This window comes from Equus przewalskii, chromosome 4 (assembly GCF_037783145.1).
Source record: "Equus przewalskii isolate Varuska chromosome 4, EquPr2, whole genome shotgun sequence".
Lineage (NCBI taxonomy): Eukaryota > Metazoa > Chordata > Mammalia > Perissodactyla > Equidae > Equus > Equus przewalskii.
The window spans coordinates 64605473-64623664 of NC_091834.1; the positions used below are offsets into that span (position 1 = coordinate 64605473).

The following is an 18192-nucleotide window of genomic DNA, read 5'->3' on the forward strand; positions in this document are numbered from 1 at the left end:
GCTCTGGAACCCAAGAGAGCAGGTTCAGGCTTCCACCTGGCAATGCAAGGGAATCCCAGTCATGTTATGGTCAGGGAGAATTAGATGCTAAGAAAATCTGGGCTGACTCAGTACGCTTATCAGCTCCCTCTTCTCCGTCAGTCCATATGCTTCCCTACGTCTTCAACGTATTTCCAGTACGTTTAATCCATTTCTTTTAATTGAAATATTGTATTCCATTGAAAGTATGAAAGTACCATCTTTTATTTAGTCATTCCTCCAACTGACTTAAAAAGCAAGTTCCACAATGTGTAGAGTATAGTAAATATCAAACTAATATCCACACAAAAACTACTATATATTTGCTATGGATATGTATGTGTGTGTGTGTATGTCAGTGTGTGTGTGTGTGGGGGGGGGTGTTTATAAAGTATTTTTCAAAGGATTGGAAGGATATACAATGTACTCAAAATGATGTTTACCTTCTGGGAGAGGGGAGTTGATCAAGATGGAGAGTGATGAAGGGAATTGAGATTTATCTGAATTGTTAGACTTCCTAAAGAAGAATTATTCATCTGTTATTGTATAATATAAAATTAATTTACTTTAAGAAAAAATGCTGCCCCGATGCCTCAGACACTCAGGGAGTGTATTAGTCAGGGTTCTGCACAGAAAACAGAACCAACAGGTGTATATAGGAACGCAGAGAGAGAAGGACTTATTTTGAGGAAATTGCTTACGTGCTTGTGGCGGCTGGCAAGTCTGACATCCATAAAGGGGGCAGCAGACTGGAAATTCAGCCACGATTCTTATGTTACTCAAGGAATTCTTGAGGAAGAATTCCTTCTTCTCTAGGAAATCTCAGTTTTTGCTCTGAAGGCTCACAACTCATTGGATGAGACCCACCCATATTATGGAGGGTAATCTGCTTTACTCAAAGTCAAGTGATTGTAGATGTTGCTCACATCCACAGAATATTTTCACAGCAACGTCTTGCACTAGCATTGGTCAAACAGCTGCGCTCTCTAGCCTGGCCAAGCTGAGACATACAATTTTACCACCACAGGGGTTTCTTCAGGCTCTTCTGATCTTCTCCTCGAAACAGAAGCAGCTCTCAGATTTCTGTCTTAGACTTCTGCATTCTGACCAGAATTCTTCCCAGACCTTTTGGGTTGATGCCTCTTGGCTTTTGATTTCAGGCTCACTTCTGGATCGCCTTGGCCCCACACTCTTCACTCAGGGCCCAGCCCTACCCTGCTCCTCTGTCCAGTCTATCCCAGAGCCCTGGCCCTCTGCTTATTCTGGGCGATGGACTTTAAACAGATGAAAAGCTCTGTTTGAAGGAATCACGAAAAAAATTTTAGGAAGGACTTGGAATATTAAATGAGTAGCATTCCTGATTTTTTTGTTTGTTTGTTTTTACTAACTATACATTATTCAGTGGAACTTTAATATTGCTATATTATAAAATTCTGCCAAAGGAAAAAAGAGTAAGATAACCCATAATCACATTACCCTAAAATAACCACTCTTAACATTTCAGTCTACTGCAGTCTTTTACCTACGTGTATAATTTTGCAGCGTTGTAATCATACCCAATATGCAATTTTATCATGTTTCTCCACCTACCATTATAAGCATTTTTAATGTTACTACATAATCTTCACGGCTGTCATCGTTAATAGCTACACAATAGTTCACTGAATTGAAGTGCCTTATTTACTTAACTATCCTGTTATCTTTAAACAATTTCCAATTTCTTCTTACAATAAATATGCACATCTTTCTGATTGTAGTGTTCTTTATTCATACATTGAATTCTTTCACATGGACTTAAAATTGCTTGGTCAAGGCATATATACATATATATTTTTGTCTCGACATATATTCCAAATAGATTGTTTTTTAAGTTAGCATCAATTTATACTGCTATCAGTGCAAATAAGGACCACTGTGTCTTTGTTCTCTTGAGAGAGAGCTTTGACGGATGGGGATAGGAGAACAGGCGGAAGACATTCCAGCAACAACCCTGAGCCTTGCATTCTATAAAGTACCCTGGCCCTCACTGGGGCACCGGTTTTGTGTTGCTTTGTTTCTTACAGACTGAGCAGCTGATAACTCTGTGGGTCCTCTTTGTTTTCACCATTGTTGGAAACTCCATCGTGCTGTTCTCCATATGGAGGAGGAAGAGGAAGTCGAGAATGACCTTCTTTGTGACCCAGCTGGCCATCACAGGTAAGTAACTACGCAGGTGGGAGAGGAGGAGGCTGTGTGTAAAATTGCTATGGCTCCTCACTTCCAATTATTTTACCACTAGAAATGGTATCTTATCAGTCCAAAGGCATCAGCAAATGTGGGAGTAAATTCTATAGGGATATAAATCCCATGTTTGAATTTTTCTTCCAGGAAATTTAACACATTTAAATATCCATAAGATTCCATTATTAAAATAACTCAGTATACACAGACTTGAAAGTACCATCATCAGTGCCACGAAAGGGTTCTATAAGGTTTCACGCTTTCTATACACAGAAGCCTCCCTAGTTCACTAAGGTAGTATTAGTATATCATACTATGTTATGAGCTTAAGGAATATATCCCAGAAAATGGACCAGCATTATCTTTATTCAATACTAAATGTCAAGTCTCAAGTGTTTTGCAGATTTGAGTCTGTGGGCATTGCTTTTTAAATGTAAGTGATGTGTGACACCACTACTGGGCATAGTATAAGGACATGAGATAATATCCAGGATCAAGATGCCAAAATGTGGATTTTGGGAATGGCCAGTACAGTCAAAGTGCGAATGCATCACACCTAGAGGGGCAATGGTGATACATTCTTAAGCTAAAAAAATGATCTGTGAAAGAAAGAAACCCACAGAGATGGGTAGAGTCCAAATAGATAGGGCCCACATTCAAAAGGATAACATAACCAGGGAGAGTCATGTTGCACAGGCCAGAGAAGAGAGTGGGCATATGGGATTCCCAGAGAGTCCAGCCTGAGACAGGCTTGGTGTCCTGAGTTCTAGGAACAAGATGGCAATCACATGAGTTCAATTTGGGTCAGACTGTAAGGCAAATGCAAAAAATTGTTTCAAAGTGTTAAGTGCTAACAAGAATCAATGGTAGATGACTGTCAGAAAGGGTTGTTTGGTACATTTCAACCTGTGCTGTACTCTCAGTTGCGGTAATGGCAGTGGAGAGTTCTTGGGAATTTAGTCTTGGGTCACAATATTACACTGTAACTTACAAGAGAACCTTAGCCGTACATTGTTGATAGCCTGAAATTCCCCTACTTCTTTCTCAAACAAAGTGTAGAAATCCCATCTGTCTGAGTTACAGTGACCAGGATGAAAAATAAAGGCACCCTTGAGAAACATAGAGATGGTAAGAGGAACCTGAGCTAAAAAGTGCAACTTATGATGGGTAAAACTCTAGGCTATCCTGTAAGCAGGAGCCCCATTTCTCACTGCTATGATTGTAGGAGTAAAGAGTAATTAGGATTATCCAGCTAACGCTAAGATGAGAAATCCCTCGATGAGGGTGTAATAATTTACTTTCGTTATATTTCCTCAATTGCAGCCCACATTTTATGGAACTATGTGTTCCATTAGAGTGTAAGAATTTAGAGATGGCAAGGAGATCAGCATGAAATTTAAAGTATTGTCAAAAATAATCATTAAATGAATAACTGAAATTTTACCATCTATTATCAAAGAGAAAAGTTGTGTGTTCTATTCAAATCCATAGTCTGCCATATTGACCTGGGCTTAACTTCTGATGATTGTTCTACCTAGTCTGTTTTTTATTTGCTAATTTCCTCTGGAAAAACTCAAGAGGTCAGACCAGGAGCATTTCAAGATAAGAATTCTTGGAGAGGAAAGTTTTGCCGAGAAAGCTAAGTTATTATTTAAGATATGAAAATTTCCTCCATATACCTTTCACGATGGTCTCAGATCCTTTGGTAAGAAAGCTGAGAATATTTATCTGAGTCTTCAGTATGTATATTAAGGTTATTCAGCTATCAACTGAAGGATCCTATTCTTTGAGATTTATATAAATTTGATTCGAGACCCCTATTCCATGTTAATGAGCTCCCCAAGATTTGTTCCGATTTTCTGGACTTTATATTCTTACTCATCACTTCTGCTTCTTACTCCCTAACTCCACTCAACTGCTCTCTTTCACGGCCATCTCACTTTCCCTAGTTAGTCTTTTTTTTTTTTTTAAATCCATACTGACCCTAAGAAGGCATTCAGCTCCCTTTTATTTTCTTTAAAATGATCCACAGAAACATGACTTTCTATGTTTAAAAGACTTTACTAAATGTTTCAGGCAACAGAGGGAGATTGCATTACAGCAAAGCAAATATATTAAAATTAAATATTATATAGTTTCAAAACTTTCAGCTGCCACCAGAAATTTCTTGATTTACCTTGCTTTAGGCTTGTGTCTTATTTTCATTTTTCTACTTTCTCTCTCCTAGAAATACCTATTTATTATATGCCAAGGAGTTTTTTCTCCTATTCTTTTCAAACCACGACCTTGGGGATATTACATCTTCCAAAAGAACAAAAAAATCAGGCATTTTTTTTTAACAAAGGAAGTTCCTCCCTAAAAAAGAACCCTGGAGCCAGCTACAAAAATAGAGAAACAAACATACACATTCATGTTTATACTTACTTATGTACTTACATATGTCATGGATAAAAATAAAGTAGTCTGAATTGTATATAACTGTAAGATACATAATGATAGTTCAAGAATATATTATGTGATCTTCAGCTTTCAAAAATTTTGAACTTGTTCGTTTAAGAATAATACTCCTACCTACAACAATTAGAAAATCTGGACAAGTGTAAACATTTATTAGAATGTATCACAGAGCTACCAAGACAGCAAAGACTTTAGAAGCCAAGATGCCATAGAGCAGGGAACCCTGAGATGTAAGTCCAATATTTGGCACCACTATTCCTCTTAAGACGTTAGCTGATTTAAAAGCAGAGGGTGGGAGCTTAAGAGCTGACTAGAACTTTTGTCAGCCTTACTGGACTGATTGGGCAAAAATTGCTCTGCCAAAGTGTAGGGGCTTTCATAAATACCCCATGGTTTCTATTGGGACTGCTGAAAAGCTACAACTTAAAAGTAAGAGTAAACTGAAAATAGGGCTGGCCCTGTGGCCAAGTGGTTAAGTTTGCACGCTCCGCTGCAGGCGGCCCAGTGTTTCGTTGGTTTGAATCCTGGGTACAGACATGGCACTGCTCATCAGACCACACTGAGGCAGCGTCCCACATGCCACAACTAGAAGGACCCACAACGAAGAATATACAACTATATACTGGGGGGCTTTGGGGAGAAAAAGGAAAAAAATAAAATCTTTAAAAAAAAAAAGAGTGAACTGAAAATAGATCAGCCCTCACAAAGACTGAAATACAGCTCAAACCCTGAACTGGAGTAACATGACCTACCTCTGCACTTACTCAAACTTCTGCCAAGAACAAAAGTAAATCCTCTATGGATGAAGATAACATCATCAATAACATCAAATTACCCATAATATTTCATGCATAATGTTCATCACTTTTAACAAATAACTGAGGATGCAAAAAGGCTATAATTGACTAAAAACAAGGAGAAAATAGACAATAAAAAGAGTTGCTCAAGAGGTTCAGCTATTGGAGTTATCAGACACGTAGTTTACTACTGTTACTAATCTGTTTAAGAAGTTGAGAGATAGGATGAAGGATTAAATGTCATAGAAAATAAGCAAACAGAAAATTTAAGAGTAAAATATGTAAAATAACCAAAGCTATTAATATAAAATACAATAGATGGGTTTAGTAACAAATTAAACATAGCTAAAGAGAAATTATTAAACTGGAAGATAGGTCATAAAAAAATAATCAAATTGAAGCATGGAGAATGTAAATACAGAAAGAAAATGAGAAACGTATGGGCACAGTGAAAAGGATTCCCAGAACAAGATAAGACAGAGTGGGAAGAAACAATATTTGAAGATATAGTGACCATCAATTTTCCGAAACTTCTTGAAAGACATCAAACCATAGATTCACAAAGTACCATAAAGGTAAGCAGGACTAAAAAGCAAACAATCAAACAAATACAAAGTGAATTAAAACACATGAAAATTATGAGACTAAGTAAACTCTACATAATCTTGAATTTGAATTGGAAGTTATGTTAACTCATGGTGTATTTTATGTTTAAAAAAGAATCCTTATCTTTTAGGGATACATACAACATGTTTACAGGTAACGTAAAAACATGTCTTGGATTTGCTTCCAAATAATTTGAGTGCAGAGTTGGGTATACATAGATACCCCAAAAAATTGATAAGTAGTGGAGTTTCTTTATTCTTCTTATACTATTTTCTCTACTCTTACATATATTTGCAATTTTTCATAATATAAAATTTAAAACAGAAAGAAAAAATATACATGATAGCAATGGAACAAAAAAAGGGACTTGGGGAGTTAAAGAGTTTGAAGTCCTTGGATTGTCTTGGATATAGTAAAAGCACTAATTTATATTAGATACTAATAAGTCAAGGACCCAACAAAATCTATAAAATTCAGGTGCCATCTAGTAAGTAACCAAAGAGAAAATCTATCTGATTTCAAAATATTTGATTATTTAAAACTTCTCCATATGATTAAAAGAACATTTTATAATTTTCGCAGATTTCTTGTTTTCTTCCCAATAATTCTAAAAAGCTATTATTGAAGTAATGAGTCACCATAAGAGTAGTTTACTCCTATCCTTTCCTCTTTCTCCAAACCACACCAAACAGTCTCTATTGATTAGCTTTTTTGTTCTACTCTCAGTCCCTTTCACTTCAGATAACAGACCCTATTTCATGATTTTTATTTAAGTGCTCTGAATGCATTCACTTGCGTTTTCCCCTATACTAAATGATTTGGGGTATACGTGCATTTCTAAAGTACCTATTGCAATAACACTTCAGGACCTAAAAAAAAAAAAAGTCAGGGAAGTGTGTTGAAATCTTTAGGATAACCCTTCAAATTATAAAAAAGTATATTACCAGCAATCTAAAGGAGATGTAAAATGAAATATTTAAAATACACAAACATATATAAATTTATGTATAGTATACATGGGTTATGTATAATCTAAAAGAAGTTAAGAAAGGAGAGAGAAAAATACTACAATTATTAGAACAGGAAACACAAATAAGCTTGTACATTTATCTTCAAATATATCAGTAATTGCAATAATTGTAAAGGGACTAAATACTGCAAATAAAATAACAAGATTGTCAGACTAGATTTAAAAATGTCTACTTTAATCTCTTATAAAAGATATATACCTTAAATATAAGGATAAAGAAACATTAAAATAAAAGGAAAGTAAAAGGATAGTAAAGTAAAAGGATGAAAAAATAATAAACTGAGAAACACAAACTAAAAGAAAGCTGATGCAGTTGTATACATATATCAAAAATTTAAATTTTCACTGTGCTTCTTGGAATCACTGTAGCCATGTGTGTCAGCATTTGCTTTGGTGGGAGCACAAATGAAGACAGGAGGACTTCTAGCACTAGTAATGTTCTATTTATTCACCGTGATCATAGTTACATGGATATGTTCCCTTTGTGATAATTCATCAAATTATATACTTATTATTTGTGCACTTTATACAGTTTATTTCAATAAAAAGTTATTTATAAAGCACATCATTTCAATATAGAGCAGGGGTCGCAATCTCAATTGCCTTCAGGAGTCGAGCAGTTAATGCAAATGTGTGAAAGAGCCTGGGGAAGAGACGAGCAGAGATGGAGACTCAGGTGAACTGGAGAATGAATGCTGCACCTAAGGGCATTCAAACTCAATTTTTGTCAAACACTGTGCTGATCAAAAAAACCACACCTACAGGCCAAATCTGGCCTAAGGGCCACTGGTTTACAACTGCTGATATATAAAATGTTTAAATCAGAATTTGAAAAGCTTGTGCCCTTATAAAATTCTAGCCCACCCCTAAAAGTATGAATCCAACCTTCAGTTTGTGAGTAGAACATTAAGCTTTTTGGGTGGGGTTGGGGAGAGTGAGGGCAACGTGGGGAGCTCGACATTTATAATGGTTTAGGCAAATCACGTGTTTGACAAAGTTTTAAAATTCATTCATTTGTCTCAAAGTTTTAAAATCCATCTCAAAGAAGATGCTATGTTGGGGCCAGTCCTTTGGCTGAGTGGTTAAGTCCATGCGCTCTGCTTCGGCAGCCCAGGGTTTCGCTGGTCTGGATCCTGGATGTGGACATGGCACCACTCATCAAGCCGAGCTGAGGCAGCGTCCCACACAACACAGCCAGAGGAACCTGCAACTAGAATATACAACTATGTACTGTGGGACTTTGGGGAAAAGAGGAAAAAAAGGGAAGAAGAAGAAGATTGGCAACAGATGTTAGCTCAGGTGCCAGTCTTTAAAGAAAAAGACAAAAAAGAAGATGCTATGTTAGGGCTTTCTTCTCCAGTTTCTTTTGTTATAATGTTTTTTAAAAAACTGAACCATTATGTGCTGCAGGAACACTAACAATGTGAGTGAAAACATAAAAGAAATTTCCTAATGATATCAAGTGCAACCTATATAACCTGAGGTCTTCATGATTATCAGATGACCACTTAGATTAAGAAGAAAAGTCAAGATCAACACATACTCATACCTGCTTATCACTGAAACTCTTCTATCAGAGAACCATGTATTGGTTCTCTATATGAGGAAAAAATGGTGACGAAACACTGGCCCTATAAAACACTGATGTTATAACAGAGGCTGATGGCTTAAACTCAGCATGAATGAGTTGCTCTCACATAAAGATGCTGCTATGATTAGTGTGTCCCTGCAATGCCAATACATTTGCATAAATATAGCTATAATAGTATAGGTTTTCCTCTTGGCATTAAGAAGAGGATGTCTTAGTCTGCACAAACTGTCATAACAAATACTGTAGACAAAGTGGCTTAAACACCAGAAATTTATTCTCCCACAGTTCTGGAGGCTGGAAGTCTGAGATCAGAGGAGTGCCAGCCTGGTTGGGTTCTGGTGAGAGCTCTCTTCCTGGCTTTCAGAGGGCTGCCTTCTCGCTATGTCCTCACATGGCCTATCCTCGTGCCTGCACATGGAGAGAGAAGCTCTATGCTGTCTCTTCTGACATGTGCACTAATCCTACCAGATCAAAACCCTACCCTTATGACCTCACAACATTAATTGCTTTGGTAAAGGACCTACATTCAAATACAGTCACTGGGGATTAGGGCTTCAACATATGAATTTTGGTGGGACACAACTATTCAGTCCATAACAGAGGGAAAAAGCTAGGTGCAACAGAGAATTACAAATGGCTCAGAATGGGTGGAACACAGCATGGGGGGATGGAGACCCTGGATGAAGAAAGATAGTAGTAAGAAATAAGAGGAAGTGGTAAATGGGAGCTTCATAGGCCTTGCAAAGATGTTCAGGCTTTACTTGAGCACATCCTCTGTCCTGCTAGCTTTGTTCAGTCCACCACCACCTTTTATGTGGATTACTGCAAAAGCATTAAGGTATAAGAAGTGACAAAACAAATACTTAAATTAATCCATGGCCAGGTTTTGCCTGTAAGAGAGGAACACAAGAGAGCAAGGAAGTTAAACTTGTTGTCAAGAGGGTGATAGAAGTGTTGGACCAAAAAGACTATGTCTGTAGAAAGAAATGAAAGTAGGGCAGGTCAGAAAGACATAAACACAGTGGAGGGTTAAGGATGAGAGGTCTCCACAAAGTCTTAAGGTGACTTTAGTCAGAGCACCTGAGCAAAGAGGTGGAAGGAAGTGAAGATGCACTCAAGAAGCAAGATATTCTCAGGTGAGTGTTGCAGAGATGGTATAGTTTGTTGTATCCATTGTACTGAGGAGCTAAAGTGAAGTGGCAGGAAAGTCATTAGCAAATGGGGCCACAATAATGGAAGCTAAATTTTGTTAAATGCTTATTATGTATCAGCCTCCATGTTAAACGCTTTATGTAGATTATCTCATTTAATCCTCTCCATAGTTCTATGACCTAGCCCTGCCATAATCCCCTTTTTACAGACTTGGAAATTAAGACTCAAAGAGATTCAGACCTTGCAGTGCATGGTGGACCAGAAATTAAAACCCAGGCAGTCTTTCTCCCAGTCTTGAGATTTTAATCATGATTGGGTGCACCTTCCCAAGGGGCCAATGTGTAGGGTGGGTGATCCATGGGTACACTGAACCACCTCAGGATAATGGAAACCTGGTTAGAGGAAGCAAAAGTGAGAGTTTGGCGCCAACATATTTAATAAATGAGTGGTACTGACCAAGCTAGAGCATAAGAGTAACTAGGATACGAGGATGTGAGAGCTGAATATAAACCTCAAAGGATGTTTGAAAGTGCTATGATTCAGTTTAAAAATATCTGTAGCTGACCCCAGTTGGCTGAATTTGTAGCCTGCACAGTGGGTGCCAGGATTGCCTTACTAGTGGACAACTCCACATGCAGGACAGGACAGCAAGAAGTCCTTCTGCCCCATCCCAATGCCTCTCAAACCTGTTGACGTTAGCTGAAATGTCTGTCACTGGAGAACCACTTCTTTGAAGGCTGTTAAAGTGAAAGTACTCCAAAAACAGACCTCGTGCTTCACTTTGTTTGTTGCTTCCCAGTGAATGAAATTCTTAGAAAGGGAGGGTCCTGGAGGGAACAGACAGCAAGGGGTGGGGAGGCGGCAACGCCATTGAAGACAAATTGCGCCCATTTCAGACTTTTCCACTTCAAATCCTTTGGGGAGGCATCGGGAGTTACATAAAGGCAAACAAAATTTAATAGTTCCAAATTTGGGAAAGAGCCAGCTCTGGCAACATTTTTAGTTTTCTAATTTAGTCAACACTCTGAATGAAGACAGAATATTTTCAAAGTATCTATTCTTCTATCAACTAGTGTACAAAATCACTCTTTAAAATACACAAAAATTTCCACAAACATCACTTTGAATGAATATTTTGCTTCGCCAGTGTTTTAGGTTATTCAAACTTGGGTTTGAATCTCACAATTCTACTCCCTAGGTCTGTGGCTTTGGAAAAGTGAGTTAATTTCTCTGAATATCAGTTTCCTAATCCAAAAAGTGGGATACCTCCCAGAGATGTGGAGAGGATTAAATGAGATCCTATCTATGATGTGCCCAATACAGTGTGAGGCACAGAGTAATTGTTCAATAAACGCTAGTTGTTAATGTTACCATTGTAGTTGTTTCATTCATCGAATTGAAATGAATGAAATGACTAATTTAAAATCCTTCAGTCACTTGCTGAAGAAAGTTCTCCAAAAGGCCTGAAGTTCATTGCCGCTCTCAGCTCATTTGCTCTTTTATTCAGGACAATGTACTTTGCTCAGGTGTGTCTTTGTCTCTCAAGTGTTGCTTTGAGGGATAACTAAACCTTTTTCATATAAACATATTCTTAAATCATCAGATTTAACTGACATCATCAGTGACACAAATATTTGGAACACTACAGAGACATTATAACTGACTCTTCTGAGGGAGAAAAATAAGCACTAACAGTTGTTATTGGGTAAAGCAACACTAATGCCCTTCATTAAACAATATTTCCTGTCAAGTTCCACCTCTTGACAACAGCCTCCTACTTTTAGACCAGGAGACATGAGTGATTCACTGAGGAACATTTTGACTTCTATTTGGTCTTTTATTTATTTACTTGGTGAAATCAGTTGGAATTCTATTCAGCCACACATCCGTGAAATCTAGATAATGGTGGCTTAAGTTTATAAGGATTTATTTTGAACTAATGTAAAGAATTTTACAGATAGGCAGTCCAGGGCTCATATCCTGCTTCCTTATTGTTGGGGAGCCAGGCTGCTCTATATTGCTGCTCTATTAAAGGACTTTCATCCCCAAGGTCAGCTCCTGGTACAGATGGCCCTTGGTTCCAGATGGCTGCAAGAACTCCTGCCATCATTCACAAATTCTAGTGAACAGGAAGGAAGAGGAGAGGATAGACAAGAGGGGCCCATGCCAGCTATCTGTCCTCTTTTTAAGTGGAATTCCCAGAACTCCCACCCGTTAACTTTTGCTTGCATTTCATCTGCCATCTCTTACTGAAGAAAAAGCTATTTGTTTGCTTCTTTGTTTTTAACATGGGCCCATTGGCCAGAAAATGTCAGATTTCTTTTCCTAAGGAAGAATGAGAGAATAGAGGTAGGTAGCAGTCTCTGGCATAGCTTGTCTTCCATACTCTAATCTCCATTCAGAACTGAGAAGTTTAGACAATGAATCTCTGTTTGACCACCCATTCCCCTGCTTTGAGAATGCTTCCTCCAGAGTGCCATGCTCTCTTCTGACCTCTTATCTTAGCAGCCAGCACTTGGCATGCCCTCCATACATGGCAGTAACCCACTGAGTGATTGCCCTTTAAGTGGATAATCTCCCATTGTTGACTATTTACATTTCCCACACCTCCCCCAATTTTGGCTATTATCAGCAATTCTGCCTTGAGTATTCTCACAATTAAATCTCGTAAGAATTTATTATTTATCTAGGAAAGTTTATAGAAGCTGACTTACTGCATTAAAGAAAGACACTTTGGTGACTTTCAAATTGACCGATATCTTTGGGGTCACTCAGTGGTAAAAGATGATGGAAAATGTCATAAGACAATTCTCTAGAAGCCATCAACATAGATCCACAAGGAGTCTTGTTTAAAAAAGTCCCTGAAAACAAAAGCCTTATTGGTTTGCAATAGCTCTAGAATCATCCCCAGTTCCTTGAGGGCAGAGATTCTGTCTTCATCTGCTAATGATACTTACACACCTACTCAAGTATAATTGGCTTATTTTAAAAAGAAGCATTTTTCTTCCACCCTAGCCAGTGTGTCAGAGAAGAATCCACACCTGATTTGTCTTTTTTTTTCCCACAGTAACTATAGCAGCACTCATGTATTTGTGAAAACAAAGAACACATCACTTACCAGAATATTTGAATGGAGAAGTGTTTTAATTTTGCGTCTGTATGTTTTAACTCACTTTCCCCTTCTCCACATTTCTGATTCCTTCAAAACAATCTTAACTAATTCTTCTTTATATATTCCATTAGGAATTTTGGCTGTAGGATTAGTCTTGAGAATGGAAGGAAACCAGAAAATCTTGAAGCTGCACATTCTGCAGTTTTTAGCACTTCCATTCTAACAATTTTCTGTATGAATTTAATGCCTGTTTATATTCTATGAGCTAAAGTGCCAATTAAAATTTATTAGTCATTTCTCATCTTCAAGACTGATTTGTCTGTTTTATTCAAATGCAATAAAGAACGGGAGCTAATGAGAGCAACTCCTGTTGCGTGTTCCACAAAGGAAAGATAGAAAACATATTTTTTGGCACACATTCAAATAATTTCCTTCTTCTGATAGGCCCAAATCTTCTCATTTTGCTAAAGGAAATTAGCTTTGCCTCAAAGCATTTTCTGGAGAACAATTTGCTAATGAACTCAGGAATTCTCCACCCTCGAAACCCTCCTGCTAATTATCTGACAGAAGAGAAAATTGAGAAGTTCAGCAAGGAGGTGAGACCAGGAGTGCTGAGGTGTCCAAAGCCACATGTGGAGTTCACTACTACTTTCCTATGCTGATTTCATTCATTTTTTTTCCTTAATTCTTGAGTCTCATACTCAATTCATTTACTTATTTTAATTCTGCTCACTCATTTTTTTTCAGCTTTGTTGAGATAAAATTGACAGATAACATGTGTAAGTTCAAGGTGTACAAAGGAATAATTTGATACATGTATATTTTGTGAAATGATTACCGTAATAAGTTTAGTTGGCACACATCATCTCTCATTGTTAAAATTTGTGTGTTAAGAACTTTTAAAAATATACTCTCTTAGCAACTTTCAAACATACAATACAGTATTGTTGACTATCAATATAGTCTATCAATATAGTTGACTATCAATATAGTTGATTATCGTCACCGTGTCATACGTTACATCCCCGGAATGCATCCATCTTATACCTGGAAGTTTGTACCCTTTGACCACCTTCACTCATTCCCCCCATCCCCCAACCCCCACCTCTGGCAACCACCAACCTGTTCTCTGTATCTACGAGTTTGGTTTTTTTAGATTCCACATGCAAGTGAGATCATACAGTATTTGTCTTTCTCTGTTTGACTGATCTCACTTAGTGTAATACCCTCAAGATTCATCTACATTGTCACAAATGGCAGGATCTCCTTCTTTGTTATGGCTGAATAATATTCCATTGTGTGTGTGTGTGTGTGTGTATACATTCTTTATCCATTCATCCACTCATGGACACTTTTGTTTCCACGTCTTGGCTATTGTATATAATGCTGCACTGAACATGGGTGCAGGTATCTCTTAAAGATTGAGATTTCAATTCCTTCAGCTATATACCCAGGAGTGGAATTACTGGATGATACGGTAGTTCTATTTTTAATTTTTTTAATTGAAGTAAAATTGGTATAAAACATCATATAAATTTCAGGTATTTTTAGTTTTTTGAGGAAACTCTATACTGTTTTCTATAGCAGCTCTACCAATTTATACTTTTACCAACAACGTACAAGAATAAGGATTCCCTTTTCTCCATACCTTACTAACACTTGCTGTTTCTTGTCTTTTTGATGATAGCCATTCTAGCATGTGTGAGGTTGTATCTTATTTTGATTTTGATTTGCATTTCTCTGATGATTAGTGATGCTGACCACCTTTCCTGTACCTGTTGGCCATTTGAATATTTTCTTTGGAAAACTTCTATTCGGGTCCTATGCCCATAATTTAAATGGATTATTTCTTTTTCGGCTATTGAGTTGTATGAGTTCCTTATATATTTTGGATCTTAACCCTTACCAGATAGATGGTTTACAAATATTTTCTCCCATTCCGGAGGTTGCCTTTTCATTTTGTTGATCATTTCTTTTGTTGTTCAGAAGGTTTTTGGTTTGATGTAGTCCCACTGCTTTATTTTTGCTTTTGCAGCTTTGTGCTTTGGGTGTCGTATCCATGAAATTATTGCCAAGACCAGTATCAAGGAGCTTTTTCCCTATATATTCTTTAGGAGTTTTAGGATTTCAAGCTTTACATTTGTCTTTAATCCATTTCAAGTTTTTTGTGAGTAGTGTAAGATATCAGTTTCATCTTTCTGCATGTGATTATCCAGTTTTCCCAGCACAATTTATTGAAAAGACTATCTTGTCTCCATTGAATATTCTTAGCTCCCTTGTCAAATATTAGTTGACTATATATGCATGGGTTTATTTCTGGGATCTTGATTCTGTTCCATTCATCCATGTGTTTGTATTTAAGCCAGTATCATGCTGTTTTGATTACTATAGCTTTTTATTAGATTTCAAATCGGAAAGTTTGAAAAAGAAAAGATGCCTCCAGCTTTGTTCTTTCTCAGGATTGCTTTGGCTATTTGAGGTCTTTTGTGTTTCCACGTGAATTTTAGGAATTTTTCTATTTCTGTGAAAAATGCCATTGGAATCTTGATAGGGATTGCATTGAATCTATTGATTGCTTTGGGTACTGTGGACATTTTAACAATATAATTCTTCCTATCCATGAACAAGGGGTATCTTTCCATCTATTTGTGTCTTCAGTTTCTTTCATCAATGTCTTATCGTTTTCCATGTACAGAGCTTTCATTTCCTTGGTTAAATTTATTCCCAAGTATTCTACTGCTTTTGATGCTATTATAAATGAGATTGCTTTCTTTATCTATCTTTTAGATATGTTAGTGCATAGAAATGCAACTGATCTTTGTGTGTTGATTTTGTATCCTGCAGCTCAAATCAGGTAGAAAGGCCCACTGAGCTCCATAGCCAGATGGTACGCCACACTGGGCTCTTCAGGTGGGTAGAGCCACTGGTTTGGATCTCTGCTCAGGTACAGCTGTGAGGAGGAATGCTCATATCTGACAAGATATGAGCACTGGTTACTAAAAGTCCCGCCCTTCATATCCATTTGTATCTCCTCCTCAGCCATCAAGCCTCGCAGATTTTTCTGGTGATCCTTGCGAGGTGAGACCCTAGCAGGCCTCCTAGGATGCATCCTGCAACACTGGGGAGCTGGATGTCCACCTTGCAATCTTTGTTTCCCACTGGAGAAAGTGTAGGCCCAGGTGGCCCCTCTTGGTGTGGCATTGCTCCTGCCTGGGGAAAGGCAACGTAGTCAGAGTGTAGCCACTCCTCTCCCCCTTCTAATGTGGTCCTTCCTGGTCTCTGTGGTCCATGAGGGTGCTTCAGCCTCACTCCTGGAGTCTGGGATTTTCACAAGCATGTCTTGTCTATGGACAGTTGCCAGTTGGTCTTCTTGTGAAGGGGACTGAAGTCAGGAATGACCTGTTGCCATCTAGATGACATTACTTGTAATTCTTCTCATTCATGATGAAAACCTTTAAGACTATGCATTTTTTCTGCTTCATAAATTTTTATATGAGATAATGTTATTGTTTGTATTTTCTAAATATCTCATTTGTGAAGTTTTTATTTCTTCTTTCATACAATAACCACCTAGTAGTTTTTGGTTATTGTTACTTTTATTTTTAATTTCTAAGGGACTTTATTTTCCTTTAACATTTTATAATTCACACTTACTTTTATTGGCTTGCAGTCAAAGAATATTTTTGGAAGAATTCCTGCTCTTTGGAATTTACTAAAAGTAACTTTGAGGTGTAACATGTAATCATTTATTTTGAAACATATTTAATGCATACTAAAAAATAGGATAATTAATGTTGTGAGAATAAAAAAATACCACTCAGATGAGAACAAGAAATGGTTGTTTATTCAGAGTTTGCTAGAGCAAGGGAGTCAGCCACCCTCCTTTGTTTTGGCAGAGACTCAAAGGTAGGCAGAAGAGTAGGAAAACTTTATAATGGAAGAAAAGGGAAGACATAGGGTATGCCCTGATTGGAGGCTGTCAGCCCCAATTGGAAGCTGTAGCCAGGGTAACTAGAAGCACGGCATCCTATATGATTGGTTAGCAGTGCATATTTGGCTTTCTCTGGTTGGTCCTAAGTTGGAAGCAGGTCAAAAATTAGGGAAGCTGTCAGTCATTAATCAAGTCCTGGCAATTTGGGGTGGATTACTACAACACTCATCATTTGGCTTTCTGGATAGGTTGATACAGAGGCTAGGTTGGCTTCTTTGACTGGTTCTTGCAGGTTGTGGGTCAAAATTCTATTTTTGTATACAGTCTGGGCATTTAACAATGCATATTTAGTCCCTCAATATATTCTTTGTACTTATCTTTTTGAATTTGCCCTTATTAATTATACTCTTCAAATTTTCTCTATTTTCATATATTTCTGACCTATCTGATATGTCATGGATGACTAACAGTGCTGTTAAGAACTTTCACACTTTCTTTCATTTTCTCCTAATAGTTTTTATCAATATTTATTTCATAAATTTTAACATTTTATTTGGTTCCTAAAGGCTCCTGACTAGTTTATCTTTAATATAGATTTGTGTGCTTTATACTACACACACACACAATCCTTTCAGTTTCATTTATTAACTTTGCTTTGAAGTTTATGTGATATTAATATTAAGTGCATCTATTTCCTTTTTATTGCATTTATTTGCCAAACACTGGACTAAACATTTTAATAACCTCTCATTTAAAAAATATATTTATGGCATTTGTCTTCTGCTTTGTGGCTATGCTTGCAATAATTATCAACAGATCTTTCTATGTCTGAATGTTTCAATGCTCCCCAACAGTTGGCTTCCCCATTCTTTGTTCCTCTATTTTGATACAGCTCTCAATTTTCTGGAGTACTTGAGTGATAATTTTTTTCCCCTTTCAGGGTGGGTACCTGGATAGCAGTCTCAAGCACCCAGCATTTATGTAAAAGTCTTTCTCTTGCCTCCACAACAATGACAATATATATGGGTATAGAAATATTGACTTCACAACTCAGATCTCCATAGATGTTGCTCCATTAACTCCTGGCATTTTGTGTTACAAGGGAGAAGTTTAAAGTTAGCCTGGGATTTCTTCCTTTGTAAGTTATCAAATTTTGTCTTTTGTTTCTAGGTTTTTTTTCTTTGAGGATTCACGCTTTTACCTGGTTATTTCTATTTGTTGGTCTGTTAGATCAGTTCTGCTCTTTGCCAAGTCATCTCTCTTGATTTGCAGATTAAA

General features: G+C 37.3%; 1 protein-coding gene across 1 annotated transcript in view; it reads left to right on the plus strand.

Moving 5' to 3' along the window:
• Positions 1-18192, plus strand: part of NPSR1 (neuropeptide S receptor 1) — a 152789-nt gene that overhangs the window by 25295 nt on the left and 109302 nt on the right. The window contains exon 2 of the mRNA XM_008535273.2: positions 2082-2214. Within this exon, the coding sequence (XP_008533495.2) occupies positions 2082-2214 (133 nt within the window). The remainder of the gene's footprint in view (positions 1-2081; positions 2215-18192) is intronic.